We start from the raw sequence: 18,386 nt of genomic DNA on the forward strand, positions 1-18,386 counted from the left end.
GTTCAAGATGAATGCATTCCAGATTTAGCAGCTCCATGTCAAGCTTTCTCACTCGTGACTAAAAACTAACCTATAGCACTCTCCATAGGCGTAATTTGCGGGTGGGACATGTCCCCATCACTTTTTGACAGGGTCTATAGCGGGTCTATAGCAACAACAGCAAAAATTTGCCACAGGACCAATATACCAGAGCCATAACTACCATTGAAATTAGAGCATTACATTATTCTTGTGCTTTAAAACAAAAATAAAATTTAACTTCTTACTATAACTGAATTGAATGATTGAGCTTGTTAATAATTAATAATAAAGGTTAATAATAAAGGTTTTATACAATATTGTTTTAAAGAGGAAATGTCACATAATAACTGTGCTTGTTTTGTCAGATAAATTCTGCTTGTTGGTCATTCCTGAGCTTAAGGTCCACTTCTGCAAAGAGAACGACCTATGACAGGGCACTTTGTAATGAATTTACCCTGGCACTAGCTGACCGCAGAAGGAATCAGGTTTCATACGGCGTTTTTAGATAAAACACTGCACTCTGCAGGACAACAGCTGCTCCTGCAAACACAAAGAAATGCACACGCAAACAACCATTTCAAATTGTACAAAATATTTAATTGATTTTTTTTCCCCTTTATCAGTGAATTTAAACAATGTTAGGACAATTAAAATGATTTCTTTCACAGCTCTAATTCAATCATCAACCACACATTAATATGTTATTAAAAGCCACTGTATGGCTTGACTGTATTTTGCTTTTAAAAAATTAAATACAAAAACCAGCCTCTCACACACACGCACACAAAAACGCACACATGCAGAACAGAATATTCTATTGCATTATGGCTAAATTAACCTGAGCATATGATCATGTAATTATCTTCCCCACGCATTTCTCACAAAAATGAGATGAGTAAAATCATTTAATCCATTAGTGAACTAAATATATGACAGCTAAATAAATAACAGTCATTGCAAATTGAATGAACACCGATTTCATTCACTAATATCAAACAAGGCAACAGTTTAAACTAGTGACCTGATATCTAGGTGAAGAATTTACCTAGCCAAAAAAAGAAAAGAAAAGAAAGGTGCAGAACACAACATACATGTTATTGGTTTAACCCTGATGCTTGTTATTGCTCGGGAATAGACAGGACACCACATTAACAATGAGCTATTAGAAAAACACGCACACAATAAGAAGCAGGAAAATAAAAGAGAAAAGAAAAAAATCATGAATAGTTCAGTCCACTGGTGAAATTAATGATGCCCTCAAGCATGGCTTTTAAAGAGACAGTTCAACCAAAGTACAAAAAAATTATTCTGTCATTTACACCCAAAATCCAGCATGACTTTTTCTTCCATAAAACACATTGTTGCAGAATGTTCAAGCTGCTCTCTTCTATTCAATGAATGTAACTGGTGAGCACAATTTTCCCTGTTTACAATCCAGCTCACGACATGAGGGTGTAAATGATGACAGAATTTACATTTTAGTTGAACTAGCCCTTTAAATCTTTTGGTCAGTGGGGGTTTTTATAAGTTCACATCATTGCAACACTGTGGATTTTATGTAGCCCTTCAATAAAATAACTTCTAAGATTCTCTTGAATGACCTTGTGGGCATGGCAGTAAAAAAGCATGCACAAAGATCATCTCCCTTTCTCTCTTTCAATACAAAGGCAGTAAAGCAACCAATGCCTGTCAACCGTTCAATAGCTTATTGAAAGCATAATGACTGGTGCAGTCTTCAAAAATAGCTTGGGTTTATTGACTTCTCTCACGCGTTCAAAAATGAGGAGATGCTTTAGACCTCTTTGGTCCAAAGTCAGATGCGAAACAGATCTGGTTCTCATCTGTATGGTTGGCAGTGGAGCTGAGGAGGATGACCAGGTGTCTCCAACACATCTCTGAAAAGTTCAAGATGAGGGTTTTTGGGTGACAAGTGCTACCTGGAGTTCTGAGGGAGGAGTTTCTTAAACAGACCGCCCACTGACATGTCCACCCTCATCACCATGGCAACCCCCAGAATAACAAACACGCTGCCCACGATGAAGCCAGACGCCTCAAACATCAGTCTGCCGAAAAGAAAAAAAAACAGCTTAGGATGCAGTTATGAGAAGTGTTTTTTTTTTTTATTATTAACTTATGCTGCAGTTGCGCTGTGTCATAATTACAGCAATTACAAGATGAAAACTACTTGGGTTTCTATGCCAACACTCATAATGCAACAAGGATCCCTGTGTGGGTTTGTTCGTAATGACAGCTAAATACTTCACTACATAAATTCACCTCATGTGAAAGTCAGAGTTGTCAAAACTCAGAATTTATGTTATAGTTATAATTCAGGGTCTGTTTAGAAAGCACTGCACTGGAAGTCTATGCTGACAGTTAGCTTGCTAAACCTTCTCTACATGAAAAGCAAGTGCTGCGTGGGTTCATTTTAGAAAAAGTTTTAAAGGACCTTGTGCAAAACAACACTGTCAAACAATACTGAACTATTCATTCAACCCACCAACAAGTACTTGTAAATTTAACAATGCATTAAAATAAGAACGAGATAAGAGGTAAAATAGAGAAAGAGATAGAGATGGCGACTCACTTGGGTGCAAACACTTTCCACACCATGAGGTGTCTCCTGAGGATAGCAGCCGCACAAACCGATGCAAAAACCTAAAGGTAAACAAGTTATTTATCATTTATTTTTCCATTTTACAAAAACTTAATGTTAGATGAGAATACACTAGCCTGTTCACACCAAGCCTTACACGACTCAACACAAATGTATGACATTCGCAAAAAAATAAAAACGTATTAGAACTATTCACATCTGATGAATTAAAAAGTTTGTTTACCTAGCCTACAAAATAAATTATCACTGTGCAATGTCATTTCACTGTATTGGAGATGACAGAAACATACTGTTTAGTTTAAAAATGTATTTCGTCTGACTTAAATGGTTAGTTTTTGAAGCAAAAGTACATCCATCCATACGACTCCAGGGGGTTAAATAAGGCCTTCTGAAGCATTTTTGTAAGAAAAAGATCCATTTATAACTTTATAAACTAGAATCACTGGCTTCCATACGTGAGTCTAGTATGACGTGTTGAACACGGAAGTGCAGAGGACAGAGCAAAACAAAACACCGGTCACGAATTAGAAGTCTAAATCAAGAATTTTTAAAGAGAAATGTTGGAGGAGCCTGAGTTTGTTGCTCAGCCCTATTTGTTTGAACCACGAGAGTCGGCTAAAACGCTACTCCTACGTCATACGCCGGAACTCGACTCTCGTGAATGGACGTTACCGGAAGCTATTGATTATGGTTTATAAAGTTATAATTATAGACATTTTTTTGATACAAAAAACCCATTGCCTCGCTTCAGAAGGCCTTTATTAACTCTCTGGAGCCGTTTGGATTACTTTTATGATGCATGGAAGCCCTTTTTCACGCTTCAAAATCTAAGTCACTATTCACTCCCATTTTAAAGCTTAGAAGAGCCAGGATATTTTTTGATATAACTCCGATTGTATTTGGCTGAAAGAAGAAAGTCATCTGAACCTAGGATAGCTTGAGGGTGAGTAAATTACGGGGTAATTAAAATTTTTGGGTGAAGTAGGCCTTTAATGTGAGCATAAGGCAATGTGAATGTAGGCATAATTTGAACGCACCTGCGCTCCATTCACAAAGAGGTATCGTGCAGCGAGCTGCAGGAGACCCGAGCTGAACTTCTGAGGGCTCTCTCTCAGTCTCATCTCCATGACAGCGTCCTCACTCTCCTCTGCTCCTGCTGAGCATGTAGATCGGGTCCCACGCACCTCGCACACCAGAGGCCAGAACAGCAGTAGAGGACAGCCAACTGCATGTGCGAATTAGACAGTGATCATTACAAATTGAGAGAATGTATGGACACAAGGGAGAATCTCATAAGCTTCAAACAAATAGTCATCAAAGTTATGACTGGTTGATCAGTAAAAGGTGATACAGAAACATCAAATGTGAATCATGCGTAGGGCACCTAAGCTAAGGTCAAGTTACCAGCAAAGATGATGTGAGAGGAGAAGGTGTTGAGAGTCACCAATGAGGCAGGAAGCATAGTGCCTGTGTGACCTTGAGGAAAACCCACAAATGCAGCACCCCACTGAATGGAGGGGAAGGTTGGGAGGTGTCCTGTAGCATGGAAAAACTGGGTGGCGGCCAGAGACCATGAAACCACTGGAGCCCATGGCACACTGAAACCATCTGGAAGGGTTCAAATAAGAATATTTGAAGCATCAGTAAAATAAAATTCAAAATTGAAGCTTTGAGCGTTGTTGAGCGGAATCGTAAACCCCTTTGATTGGTCATTGTGCTCACGCGCTCGTCGGATATGTCGGTGATTGGCTACAATGATCAACGCACAGGAGCGTTTGAAAGTGTTTTGAAAGCGGGAGCGTTTGAAAGCACAAGCAGGCGTCTATCAGTGGACCGGTCTGCTGATAGACACCTGCTTTCAAACGCTCCCATGTGTATCTGTGTAAGCGCTCAGGGAAGAGCGTCAGTGATGTATATTTACAAAGTGTTTTTGAAGTGCTGATCATTGTAGCCAATCACAGACATATTTGATGAGCGCGTGATCACAATGGGCAATCAGAGGCTTTTACGATTCCGCTCAACAGCCACTTTTTTGGCTTGGTACAGAAGTCGGTACTCTTTGACAACACTAGTAGTAATAGCTTAGCAAGGTATAAGGTGTGAAGGTAGAAATGGAGTGCATCTTACTGGAGTGTTTGTACAGGCTGGAGAGGGTGGTGCTACAGGCGTGGATGTGCAGAAGAGCTCCGGCCTCCAGCAGGAGAAGCAGGAAGGCAAGGGCCATTCCCTCTGGATGGAGTAGCAGAAGCGCCAACCCCAGGAGTTCGCACAGCAGAACCAAGGGCGCAGAGTAAACTGTACCCAGCCCGTAAGCCTCCACGGCTGGCCTGCTGTCCTCTTCGCTACCTTCCGTGAACCCATCCTCCAGCGAGTGTCGGATACGCTGATACAGCTGTGGTATAAGGTGGTGCAATTCAGCCTGTGGACTGATTCCCGTGCTGGCTCGGTACTTCGGGGGTGGCAGAGATGTTCCTCGAGAGTTCAACGGAGTCCTTGACTTGAGGAACACAGTCATGGGATCCACCCACAACAGGAGCAATCCCAGGCCCAACAGGCAGAAAGTGGTCCGCGGCAGGTACACCTGGGCTAGGCCGATTAGTTCGGACAAACTCCGGAAGGTGTCCTGTGGAGTAGCGCTCACTGCCCAATGCAACCCCATGCAAACACAGGCCAGTGGTACAAGTAAGCAGGCCGAAAACAAAGTCACACTGGAACAGTTAAGGTTCCCGTAGTGTCTGAGCCAACGATGTAGAAGGTACCCCCACAGGGCCAATGAGACCACGGAGAGGACATAGTGGAGGTTGCGCAGTTGGCTGTCCTGTACACGTGAGAGCGGGGAGAGGAAAGGTGAGGGCTGGCAGGTGCCCTGCTCCTCTCGGCAGTTGTGGAAGGAGAGGGATAGGTAAAGCGATCCAACCAGTACTCCCAACCACACCAGCAAGATGGTGGCCTCCCGTCTAACCACTGAGGACGGCAGTGCTGTTGGGAGCAGCCGAGGTGGCTTCTGAGTGTCTGGTGGAGGAAGTGGGACCAGGAGTCCATCCCAGTTGAGACGGAGAGGAACATAAACGCTCAACGTCAGGAGCAAGAAGGTAACAACATGGCCCTCATAGATGACATAGCTGTCCGAGAGTAGCGAGGCGCAGCGAAGGAAAAGAACCAGCAGGGCCGGCGTGAGGAGGCCAGAAGGTGACCACCTATCTCTTGGAGAAACTCCATGAGTTCTCCAGAGAAACAAAACCTCAGAAGAAAGTGCTGCAACTCCCAAACACCATGAGAGCTCCAAATAACCTTGCATGAAAAGCTGACCAGCAGCTACTACTAGTCCCATCACCAGCCCTGAGAGTATAGGCAACTTCAGGACGTTTTCCTGAATTACTACATGAGACAACTCGGAAAGGACGTAGCACAGCATACAGGAAACCCCTAAGATTAAGAGCCCAGCAGCCATTTTGAAAGGGTTGAAACGGGCCCAAGAGGCTCTACAAGTCTCCCTGACAGCTGTCAGATAGTTCTGCATGGAGATGACTAGCTTAGGAGAGAGAAGATGGCCCTTGTGGGCAGCGGCTAAGTACTGGGAGGAAATGTTTGAGAAATCAGCCCGCAGCTGAGACAGACTGTCTGGTGGAATGTCTTTGGCCATGTTAGAGTAGGTCTCCAAGAAGCGGTTTACCTTCACAGAAATAGAAGAATCAGACAGAAATAAGCGAAGCTCAGCACAATTGTTAAACCAAAAAAAAATTAAATATAATGGACGCAAAAATATAATTGCACCCTAAGACATAGGCTAAGAGAAATTCCTCTAACCTGTTTGACGTTAATCCACAGCGCCTCAGCCTGGTTGAGTCCTGTAGGTGCACCTCTGGAGCCGTTCTGAGGAAACAGTGGCAGAAGAACCTGGCCCACACTGCTATAGGGGATGGGAACTCCCAGGAGCAGTGCCAGGGTGGGCACCAGATCAGTCTGAGGTACTACCTCAGGTTCCACCTAAAAATATAAATATTCTGAACTCCAAATGTATGGAAAGTGTCCAAAGATAACCAAAAGACCATATTAATTCCTCTCTCATAGAGGCATGAAGGTTTTATAGATTTTTTTTTTTCTCTCATTTTATGAAGTGGAAATTGGAAGTAGAAAATTGAGAATCGCCTAATAATTCTGCTAAAAATTAAACAATTAGTTTTTACTTATTTATGATTTTGATATGGACTAAACGTGAAATATACGGATTATGATTTTCTTTCTAATTTGAAATTATTTGCTATTAAGTATCTATGTTTTGTCACATCTGAATTAAAGCTGCACCTGCCATTTGATTTTGGGGAATGCCTCTGACTTAAAGCTTGTGTGCAGTCAGATGTGTTTAGACTTGTTAACATAATTGTTACATTTATACACCAACATTTTTTTTTTCCATTATACAACATTACAATCTCTGCACTTATGTGTCACAAAAGTAAATAACTGATGCTATTATCATACAACACAGACCAGTAGTGTTGACTACAGGCTTACTACAGTATTTTTTTGTGTGTGCCACCCCAGAATATTCTCTATCTTTCCACCCAGCTATTTTTTTACTGGACACCACAACTGGTTGTGAAATATTAAATATAGACAAATATGGACAAATCATAACAGTGTCTTTACCTGGGAGCCTGGTGCTGAAAATAAGGGAGATGAACTGTAGAGAAACAGGCCAGCATCTGTTTCTTTCTGGCTCTCTCCACCATGATCCCCAGTGTCAGTCATTCCATGATCACCCATCACAACCAACAGGGTGTCGTTCTTCAGACGCTTTATCACTGACCTGGGGTTAGCGGTGAGACAGCAGCAGATAATATGTAAGAGAATATATTGACACTGTAACAACATGGCAGAGTGTGAAATACTGAAGCTAACAGCCATGCAGCTAACCTGATAACTCCATCCATCTGGGAGAGTTTCTCAGCCATCGCAGGGTGATCCGGGCCAAATCTGTGCCCACAGTGATCCACACCCAGGAAGTGAGCAATCAACACGTCCCAATCATCCCCCTCCACTGAAGAGAGCAGACAAAACCTCTTAGCCACTCACTCAGTGTTTACAGTGTAAACATGAGATGTGTGTCTATTTACAAGGTAAACAGTGAGATCCTAAACCAACCAGGCAGGTTCCTAATTGATGGGGGAAATCATTCTGCTTACTGGTAGGATAAATGTTTTGGAGAATGCCATTGTCCACGGTGTGCAAGTCCTTCACGTTGAAGGAGGGGAAGGGCAGGGATTTGTGGAACTTCTTGGGGAAGAGACTCACCCATGTATCATCCCCCATAAAAACTACTCTCTTGCCTTTAAACCAGGAGAGAAAACACAACTATTAACAAACACTCGCACAAAAGCTACATTTTATGATAATTTCAATCTAAATATTTAAAGCACAATATGTAAGACTTGTAGATTTAAAATAACCAAAAACCACTATAACAATGCTATATATTATTTTGTTGACTGGTGTGCTTACAATATCCCAAATGTTTACAACAATGTTTTAACAAGTGTGACAGCCCGTGTCTATGCATCGCCTGTCAATTATGTCATATCCATGTTAACATATCCATATTACCCTCCATTTCTGGTTTTACTTCCATAGAAAACACCAAAGAAGCTTTAATATACGTTTGATAGTTGAGCAACTGTTTGGATACCGTTATTTAGAGAAACGTTATCATTGTTATAGCTCAACACGGTTAGTTTAGACTCTTATTGTTTGAATCTCTTGTTTTCTTGATTTACTGTGAGTAACATGTTTATGTCTTTGTCAAGTGGCTAACATAATCAGAAATAGCTTTATTTGTAGTACAGTAATGCTCCACCATACTAAATATTTTTAAAATGTATTACATTTAGCAACACAATACACAAATCATCCAGTTTTAAAAAAATATATATTCTAATATCGATCTAGCTTACTGCATTATGCTACAAGTGTCTCAGACCAGCCACAGAGCGAACACACAGAGTAACAATATAACATAACTTTCAAATGTATTTTAGTATGATTGTTTTGACTAAGTAAAACAGCTGTGTTACCCCGTCATTTAAATTTGTGAAATAAAGTGACCAGAGTAGTAATTTAGCACTCTTATTTCTAATTTGAAGTTTAAGAGATCACACGTAACTGTAGTAAAGTTCAAGTTCAGGGGCGGATGTTAAGGTTAACTGTAATCGTACAATAAACATTAACAACAAAACAAAATGAGCGGCAGCGGCCGGCAAGCATAATAAAAACAGCAAAGTAAAATGTCTCAGGCTCTCTGATTCATACCACAGTAACGTTAATAAAAACTTTAGTAGCTCATCCATGAACATGAGTTCTGTCTGAGTCCCGTCGGATTGCTTTCCATCGGCTGTGGAGGCGAAGTTGACAAATTCCCATGATTCCACATTCATTCACGGTGTCATCAAGCTACGCCTTTGTTATTGTTTTGAATAAGCGACCTCTAGCGGTGAAACTTACATACTGTCCCTTTAAGATTCATTTAATTCAATAAAAGCTTAACCTACTAAATAAATTCCATTAGTTCCAATAATGCATTATAGTAAACAACAGAATTATGGAAATATACTAAAAAGGAAAATGCCAGTTGCAGATTCACTCACCCACTTGGCCCAGCTGGTGCACTAGATTGTCTTCCAGGATGGCATTGGATGCAAAGTTGTTCCCCACGTCAATGAACGTGGGCAGGGAACCAGTCGTAAAGCCTTTGATCCTCTGCATGGTAGTGGTGGGCGGATCGGCCCGGAAGGTGTAGAGTCTGGCATGTGAGGGGTGTGACGATGCCATCTCATCTAACACCGGCAGCTTGTTCTCAAACGGTTTGGGTGCTGTGTTCTCCGGATCATAGCGGGTGAAGTCGGCCTTCAGGGCGTCGATGATCAGGACCACTGCCCTGCGAAAGCGAGGCTCGCTCAGGCAGAAATCTCCCTTCATCCGGGCTCCTGGAGATAAGACGTCCGCACAGGTGCTGGTTCTGTTGACCTCCAGCCTGACGAGAAGGAAGCCTCCCACAAACAGGAAGATGCCCACATAAAACACTGAGCAGACCCAGATGAGGGCGACCAGGACAGGAAGTCTTCTCATTCTAGGCAAGACGGAGAATCAATATATGGCTGGTTGTAAAATTGGGGTACATTTCACATCAACAAAACTGTGATTTAAGGCAATTCCAAGCAAACTGAAACATTAGGTACACAAAATATCTGTCTGAGATAATATGCTTTCCTTTAATGGATAAAATAAGCTTTTTCTGAAGAAAATTGTTAGAAACAATAGGCTATAATTTATCAAATGACACGAAATATACTCTAAATTGTAGAATGACTAATATACATTACATTTAGACAGACTCAAATACATTTAGACATACAGACATATTGAGTGCCTTTCCTAGACACCCCAAGTGCATTCACAGAAATGCTGTCTAGGTAACGTTAGGCAACTCACTAGGTTTTGAGACACAAGCAACGCTCCATAGTAAGTCAAAACTGAAACAACACCAACCTTTAGGACTTTCTCTAAACGTAATGTGAAATGGGCTGCATGTATGGGTCCAGGCCAGACTAGTATATACTACGGAACGCACTAGAGTCCATAAATGCAGGCGAGTGGCTGCTGTTGCATTCGTTGTGTGTGTGTGTGTGTGTGTGTGTGTGTGTGTGTGTGTGTGTGTGTGTGTGTGTGTGTGTGTGTGTGTGTGTGTGTGTGTGTGTGTGTGTGTGTGTGTGTGTGTGTGTGTGTGTGTGTGTGTGTGTGTGTGTGTGTGTGTGTGTGTGTGTGTGTGTGTGTGTGTGTGTGTGTGTGTGTATCCAGTACTGACCTTGCTTCTCTGTGTTCGTCCTCTCTGTCTTCGGGGATGTAAATGTACACCGTGCGTCCACTGCAAGGGGACTGAAGTGCCGCAGGTTCACCCACATCTGGCGGCGGTGCTATCAGAGCCTCACTACTGCTCGACACTTCGGGACATGCAGCCTAATCCATGTCGGTTTGGTTTTAATATTGGTCATCTCGCAGCCCGGTTTCCACTTCCGCTGACAATATGCGCAGTACGCATGACGGGTAAAGCCGACTGTCAAAATAAAAGACACTGCTTACAGATGTTCAAAATAAAAGACACTGCTTACAGATGTTCAAAATAAAAGCCCCCCTGGTCTCGCAGAATCTTGTACTGGCTCGAATGTTTGTTGATTGTAGTAAAAATCATTGTTTCATAATTCAATCATTATTTTAAACTTTTAAACTTATTTCAGTGCAAGTAAATACTGTTTAAAATATTTTTCACGTTAGGTTTAAATTAAATAAACTTAATTTGTCCTAAACAAATTACTGGGTCTCTTTGTTACAGTAGACATTATACAGATGTGAAACAGGCCAAACCAACTATGTCTATACTGCATTTATTATGGCTTACAACCCACTAAATGAGCATTAAACATTATACCTGGAACATGACAGATTACTTCTGAAAAGTATTTCACATTTCGTGATTTTTTTTTTTTGAATTTTTTTTTGAATTTTTTTTTTCCAGGACTATTTAACCCTCAGACGGTCCTCGGTCGGTTCTGACCGAAATATTTTCTGTTTTGAATTTTTAAAAATCACAGCTTCATCTGAATGTTATGAAACTAGCATGCTAAGTGGTCGTGAAAAAAATAGTCACACTTGTGGTCTTCGGTCAAAAATGACCGACCCATAGGAAATGAATGGGAAATTTACAAAAATTAAAAAATTCTCCGCATTTTTGTGTGTACAATCTACAAAACGGACACAATCCTAAAAAAAAAGTACACCGCTGGAAAGGGGGGAAACTCTACAACATCAAGAGTGCAAAACATACACACCCACCCACACACACACACATACAAACACACTTTTATACACATACACACCAATAAATTCAGATTACAAAAAATATGTTTTGAATTTTTAAAAATCACAGCTTCACCGGAATGTTACGAAACTTGGTGACTTTTATGGCATTATGTATGTGAACACACAAAAAAATTGAGGTCATGATCCGAGCATGTTAAGTGGTCATAAAAAAAATAATCACACTTGTGGTCTTTGGTCAAAAATGACCCCCATAGGAAATGAATGGGAAATTGACAAAAACACAAAAATTCACCCAAAAACTTTTTTTACATTTTTTTTTAAGTACACAGCATTAAAGGGGTGACACTCTAAAACATCTAGAGAAAAAATTTTTTTTAAAAAAAATTTAAAAAAAAAAATTTTCATAATTTTTTTTATTTTTTATATATATATTAAAAAAATATATATTTATATTTATATTAAACATCATTATATCACTAAGCCATGATGACATATTAGGTGGATTGTGTGATTTCCACTCTAGGATAATTTTTCTAGGCTTTCTAACACAATGTTTAGGTTTGACTAATCATAATGCAAAAACTAACACTTTAAATCACTATTTCTAAAAAAAAAAATATATAAAACTTGATAAGAAATAGTTTTTGAGATTGTTTAAATATATATTCAAATCCACAAAAAAAAAAAAAAAAGTAAATGTGTCCATTAAACAGCTGGGGAAGTCACATGCCTCTCCATAGAGTGCTGTTTATGCCATCTAGTGGTTACACCATGGTTCTACGCTTTCTCTCCATACTCTCACCAGATGGCGCTAATCTGCTTCAACCATTTTTTTTTGGGAGGCCTAGACTCTATATTAAACTAACATACTGCATTAAAAAAAAAAAAAAAAAAAAAAAAAAAATTGTATTTTTTTCAATGGCAAAAATAGACCATAAATATTGCATAAATATTAATAAATTCAATCAAATTCTCTCAAAATACAAAATTAAAAAGAAAAAATATTATAGAACAAAAATAAATTGCATTGGTTTTACTGGGATGGAGGAAATTGAATTTTTAGGTGTCCGGTCACTTCTGACCGGGAAGGCCCAGGAGGTGACTCCGAAACGAAGACCGTCAGAGGGTTAAAACAAAGTTAACACAGCATAATACTACTAATAATATTACTTCAGTATGGAGCCCCTAAACGGACATGGTGATGGAAAAAAAGTTTTGGGAGCGAACGCAAAGTTTCATGGTGGAATGCTAACGTTTTACTAGCGAATGCAAAGTTTCTTGAGTGAACGTGAACGCAAAGTTTCTCAGGGGAATGCTAACGTTTTGCAAAAGAAAACGTAGTTTCTCAGGGGAATCCAAACGTTTTGCAAACGAACGCAACGTTTATTGCAGGAAGTTCGGGAACGCAAAAGGCTTTGCGAGCGAACTCAAAAGCATTGACTTATTATTTTTCCTCCCATCTCATATTTTATTTCCACCACCATGTCTCTTTAGGGGCTCCGTGAAAAGTTTTGGGGAAAGCATTGAAATGTAATTTTTCCACACATCAGAGAATGTCTAATAGGAATAGACGGGCTCTGCACACATCTCATATATTTTTTCCATCAATGTGTCCCTTAGGGGCTCTGCACTAACAATGGAATATCAACTTTCTGATTTTTGGTAAAGTTTTCTAAGTGGCAACTAACAATAAATGTTCAACCATTAAATTCTTAATTATTTTTAGCTCAACAAAGGTTAAATAAATCTAAAGTGGCCCTAAAAACGTTTGAAAGCCACATTTGTATAAATGTCATTTCCATTACATAACAAAATATAAGTGGAATATATTGTAAATACTTTCAAGTTTAATTAAAATAAAATTATGATCACTTATATTACTGTGCATCAAGCTGCATGATCACTGGTCAGGTGCAAAACAGGTGTGTATCATTTTTGTGATTTTGTGGACATTTTTATGTGACCATCATGTCTAATTGGAGAACATTTGGTTAAATTACAATTTCTATATGGCAGCTATGATCTCAAAACTGATTGGATATATCATGTTGGTGACTTGTTAACATATAGATTTAGCTAGTAGCCCAGAGTTACTTTTCTCCAAAATGGGCAAAGTGAGACATTAATGTAATCCTCTGTCATCATGCATTGTTTCCTTTAGAAGAGTGTAAAACATAATCTCACTCTAAACACAACAACAGACCAATGTGCCAACTGCAGTGACATCAGATCTCTGAGCACAATCAATCATTTCCTTTACCAAACGCACACCAATGTGGAGAGGAAATGACCATTACTTTTGAAAACACAAATTAACATCCATCCCATTCTCACACCAGTCACCACTGAACACAATAAAGTTACGTCTGATCACAAAGTCAACAATGCAAGTCATTCAATGTGGGAATAAAGCCACATCTGTGTGTCGGGCGAGAGGTGCCATCCAGCTGTTGGCAGGTAAACAGAGACGAGCCTGTTCCACCAGAGCATGTGATGCCAGCCAGCATATAAAAGCGGGATTTAAAGCACACACTGGCATTGGGCACACTGAAATTCAGCACTTTGTTTCAGCTTGTTCGGCATCCACCCCTTCATTCGAGATGAGAACTGGTATACCCATAATGCTCTTTGTTGCAGTGGCAGGATTCCACAATGGTAAGATTACAAAATAACAACATTTGTACATTGATGTCTGTCTAGTTTATGTGTTTTTGTGGTTGTTGTATTGCCAGGCTTGAACAAACATGCACTGTAAAAATAATAAAGTTGCATTAAATTTCTAAGTACATTCAATCAAGTAATTTAAACTGAAATTACATTAAAGTGACTTATACAAAACTTGTATAACTTTTAAAAAAGTTGAAATTGCTTAACTTTGATGAATTAAAGTTATGTAAAAACAAAACATGCTGTCATACATTACTGATCATATAATTTTTAAATGCTTGTCTTGTTTTATAATTTAATACAATGTATATATTTATTTGAATGTACATTATATATATATATATGTAGGCTATATATATATATATATATATATATATATATATATATATATATATATATATATATATATATATATTGTACGGGATAATGTATAGCGAGGCGGTTGTTATAGCGAATACAACCCCGACAGGCTATCGGGACCGCGAAGCAGAGTAATAACCGCTTATTAGCCTACATAATAAATCAATAATTTGACACAAAATATTGATTTAAAAAGGAGTCTATTGATTTAAAAACGATTGTATTGCTTCCATTAAAGAACACCGTGTCCATGGCAACGCTCTGTTTTTCATGGCAAGGTGTGTTATCAAGAAATAACAGATCGCATTCTAGCCTACTTTAACATGTAGGCCTAATATAGCCTACATATAAAATACACTAGCCTATATTTATTATAATATGTAATAATATAAAAATATATATTATTAATACTATTTTATGATGTTTCTGTTATGAATACTAGGCCATGGATATGTGCAAGGTTGAAATCAGCAGTAGGCTAATTGACAAAGTTATTTAAATAGCTGCGTCGTTACCATTTTTTCTTTGCAATGATCTGTGCTTAGTTAACGTTAATATATCAATTAATTTACGTCATTGATAACCATTTATTCTTACTGGATTATAAAGCATTTTCTGTACTAAATCTGTGTAGTAGCCTAAAATGAAGCCTGTGTATGAGAGAAATTATAGCTATGTTTATATGTTTGTGTTTAGCGATTTCAGCATCTCTGGAATTCGACACATTCGAAGCGGATGAAGAGAGAAGTAAATATATTCAGCTTGTTTTGCATGCTTTACCCCCAACACAACATACAGTCAAAGATAAACAAAGATACAAAATAAAAATAAAAGATAAACGTAATCTCTATTTTGTCTGCCCTCAGTGTATGAAGAGAACGTCACGACAACACAAAGTGGGTCATTTCTTCTGAAATAGGCTAGGCTATATTCTGCTTGCTCATTGTAACCTCATTCACTGACTCCAGCATTGATATGGTTTTTCACCAACAGGCTCTTGTAAATCTTGTGCACATTTACTCATCGCAATGTGCTGAGATTCTCACGAGCTGACGTCATTTTATATCTGTTTGTTTAGATGAGTCGGAATATGCGGCTGCTCGTGTGAACGGTAGGCCTACACACACTGACACACACACACACACACACACACACACACACACACACACACATGGAGTAAATCAACAGCTGATCGATTCAAATGCTCAAATTGATGTTGGTTTTGGGCCTTTTACTCACTCTCAATATTCTTTGACTCAGTGACAGAAGATCTCATAAAAACGACTCATATGGGTGAGAGGTGGTCTTGTTTTTTTTATTGTTTTTTATCTGAATCATCTGAAAATGTCCAAGTAAATAGCCCATTTGTTTATTTCCAAATTTGTCTTGAAAACTTTAACAGATGGAGAGACAGAGACACTTACATTTGATGCAGGTAAAGGGAATTACTTTTTCAGAACTTTATTTCCTGGAAAGATATACAGTACATTCAGTACAGAACATAATATGCTATATAGATGATGCATTACAGGCAGCATAAAAAATGTGTTTATTTCCAAATTTGTCTTTTTTTTTCTAACTTTATATGAATAATCCTAACAGATGGAGAGACAGAGGCACTAACAGTCGATGCAGGTAAAGATGAATTTCAGAACTTTATTTCCTGGAAAGATCATACAGAACTTAACAGATAATGCACTGCAACATACATGTATTTATTTTTTTATTTTTTTTGCGCAAATAGGGCCTGAAAATAGTAATTAGCAAATAATTAGCAAAAATGTTGCGTCAAGCTTTAAGATGCCAAACTAAATATTATGAGCCGTTTTTATTTTGTGTTCATTTTATATTAGGTTTACAATGTTTGGTGCACAAATAAATGTTTTTGGTCAACATGAGTTAGAAAATAATGTAGTTCCTTAATATAATTTGAAAAAATTGTGTCAAAATGATGTCATTGTCATATGATTTACTGTTGGATACAGGAAGGTCATGACCTCTGAGGTGGGACAGGCCAAAATTACTGTATTACGGTGGAAACAAAGAGTATAGAAGCCCTATACTTCTATACTCTTTGGTGAAAATACAAACACTGGATGCGTTTAAAAACTAGCTTAATCTCATAGATAATAGTTTATGCTGTTTATTAAACAAGGGTTCTAATTATTATTATTTTGAAAGTACTTATGTTTGGAGTGAACCATATTTGCATCTCTCTGTTCAAAAGTTGTCACTTTTTATTTAAAACATTTAAACATTTTATGATTATTAATACATTTATAATTATTTAATAATCACGACCCTTCACGTAATGTCTTTCAATTGACGGTAGAAAACAATATGTTCTTTATGTTAATTTTTATGGAAACAAACTGTACCAAGGCAAGGCACAAGTGACGAAACACTTACGCAATGTTTGTTTTGACGTAGGAGAGAACACCGGAAGTGACATATCCGTGGGTACGTGCGGAAATCCATTCGTCACCACACGAGGGCAACAGTGTGTCACTTACAATGCAGACTGTACTTTGAAAAGAGATCACATGTGAACTGACCGCAGGTTGTGTTGTGTCATTTTGTTTATTTAGATAAAGACTCTGAGGAAGACAGTATATCCATTTAAATTATAGTACACTGCAAGCAAAGCACTGTAAATTATATAGGCTATACATATTTTGTCATATTAACTTATCTTTCCTTCGAGTTATTTGATTTCTATGATTGGTGTGGCTGCTTTAAACTGCTAGTGTTTCCCTGGCTTATGTAAAGTTGTGTAACACATGTCTCTTATTGCACAGCCTTTCAACAGAAGACAGGTAAACGCTTCACGTTACATTATTTGTATCCATAATTTAAGACAAAAACAATTCGTAGTCTAACATATGTCCTTTCATTAAAATACAATGATTGTATTCATGCATGTGGTATATATATAATCAGTAATTTAATGGATGACTTTTGCAATTATAATCTTTCCTTTTGACAATTGACCTGTTCTCTCTTATATAGTCTCTTGTTTTTTTCTAGAGCTCAGCGTGCAGGCTGAAGAGACTGTGAAAGGTACAGGTGAGTTATGTGCTCTCGGTACTTCTTTTCACTGTTAATCTGTTCATACAGTTGATGAAATTAAAAAATAATAATTTTAAAGAATATGTAACAATGTTTTAGCTTCATCGTCCTCAAATACAGACAATGTTGAGGGTTGAATCTTAGAAAATGTCAAATATACAACATAATAAATAAAAAAAATACAACAATAAATTATATATTTTTTCTCAATGTGACCTTTCTTTATAGAGAGGAAGATTGATGATGATGATGACGAAGAATTCGAAGATTACTAGTGTGCGTGTGAAGGGCTGTGTGGAATTATTTAATATATTTTAAACCTGAATGTCTTGTTTTATAAAACATATTGCAAAATTGCTAACCTGTGTACCTGGACAAAATCCACTGCGTGTATGGTGGTCTTTTGCACACACAATTTCAAAGAAACTGTTTTTTTTAAAATAAAGACTGTAAACGCACGTGTTGTCCAGCCTTCATGTAAACGAGAGGCTGCAGGTGGGTGTAATGACATGATTACATGTCTTCTCACAGGCAGATGATGTAGGTGGTGTTAGAGAACATATCTGGGACGGTTATCCAGGCCAGCGCCGTCTACAGTCCTTGGGGGCTCATTCGGGCTTTATTTATATCATCTGCATTGTCCCAGCTTATTTTTGGACCAAAAATGCAAAGTTGCATATCACCAAAAATACCATTAGAACTAGATGACAGTGGATACTTAATTAGAAATTAGGCATCTAGAAATATTGGAGTTTTATTTTGTTTTAAAGTATACTCTACA

The 18,386-nt window shown here is 38.4% G+C and overlaps 2 protein-coding genes across 8 annotated transcripts; one reads left to right on the forward strand and one right to left on the reverse strand.

The window, feature by feature from the left end:
• Positions 1 to 598: 598 nt before the first annotated feature.
• Positions 599 to 10,750, reverse strand: pigo (phosphatidylinositol glycan anchor biosynthesis, class O). Its single transcript, XM_079599727.1, has 11 exons — positions 10,497 to 10,750; positions 9,280 to 9,761; positions 7,825 to 7,968; positions 7,556 to 7,679; positions 7,289 to 7,448; positions 6,446 to 6,625; positions 4,766 to 6,311; positions 4,043 to 4,246; positions 3,676 to 3,863; positions 2,609 to 2,679; positions 599 to 2,084 (listed from the first exon to the last, which is right to left on the reverse strand). The coding sequence occupies exons 2-11, from the start codon at positions 9,758 to 9,760 to the stop codon at positions 1,955 to 1,957; spliced, it is 3,228 nt and encodes a 1,075-aa protein (XP_079455853.1). The 5' UTR covers position 9,761; positions 10,497 to 10,750; the 3' UTR covers positions 599 to 1,954.
• A 3,283-nt stretch (positions 10,751 to 14,033) lies between these two features.
• LOC306991641 (uncharacterized protein) lies at positions 14,034 to 18,365 on the forward strand. 7 transcript variants are annotated; one of them, XM_079599687.1, is made up of 11 exons: positions 14,034 to 14,164; positions 15,233 to 15,283; positions 15,403 to 15,432; positions 15,615 to 15,647; positions 15,797 to 15,829; positions 15,939 to 15,971; positions 16,139 to 16,171; positions 16,967 to 16,996; positions 17,335 to 17,352; positions 17,546 to 17,602; positions 17,834 to 18,354. In XM_079599687.1, the coding sequence occupies exons 1-11, from the start codon at positions 14,110 to 14,112 to the stop codon at positions 17,878 to 17,880; spliced, it is 420 nt and encodes a 139-aa protein (XP_079455813.1). In that variant the 5' UTR covers positions 14,034 to 14,109; the 3' UTR covers positions 17,881 to 18,354. The 7 variants fall into 7 exon arrangements, with proteins under 7 accessions (XP_079455813.1, XP_079455814.1, XP_079455815.1 ...); XM_079599688.1 differs by having other exon boundaries at positions 17,564 to 17,602; positions 17,834 to 18,331; XM_079599689.1 differs by lacking the exon at positions 15,403 to 15,432 and having other exon boundaries at positions 17,834 to 18,365.
• Positions 18,366 to 18,386: the final 21 nt, after the last annotated feature.

This window comes from Phoxinus phoxinus (assembly GCF_949152265.1).
Source record: "Phoxinus phoxinus genome assembly, chromosome: 23".
Lineage (NCBI taxonomy): Eukaryota > Metazoa > Chordata > Actinopteri > Cypriniformes > Leuciscidae > Phoxinus > Phoxinus phoxinus.

Bases quoted from the DNA above. Each gene is read 5' to 3' on its own strand.
- pigo (XM_079599727.1), bottom strand. From the start codon at position 9,760: ATGAGAAGACTTCCTGTCCTGGTCGCCCTCATCTGGGTCTGCTCAGTG. The intron at 4,247-4,765 runs GTAAGATGCACT...GAACCCTTCCAG, and splicing joins CAGCCTGTACAAACACTCCA to ATGGTTTCAGTGTGCCATGG. The intron at 2,680-3,675 runs GTGCGTTCAAAT...GTTTACCTTTAG, and splicing joins TCTTTGTGAATGGAGCGCAG to GTTTTTGCATCGGTTTGTGC.
- LOC306991641 (XM_079599687.1), top strand. From the start codon at position 14,110: ATGAGAACTGGTATACCCATAATGCTCTTTGTTGCAGTGGCAGGATTC. The intron at 15,830-15,938 runs GTGAGAGGTGGT...AAACTTTAACAG, and splicing joins CATAAAAACGACTCATATGG to ATGGAGAGACAGAGACACTT. The intron at 16,172-16,966 runs GTAAAGATGAAT...GTTTTGACGTAG, and splicing joins GGCACTAACAGTCGATGCAG to GAGAGAACACCGGAAGTGAC.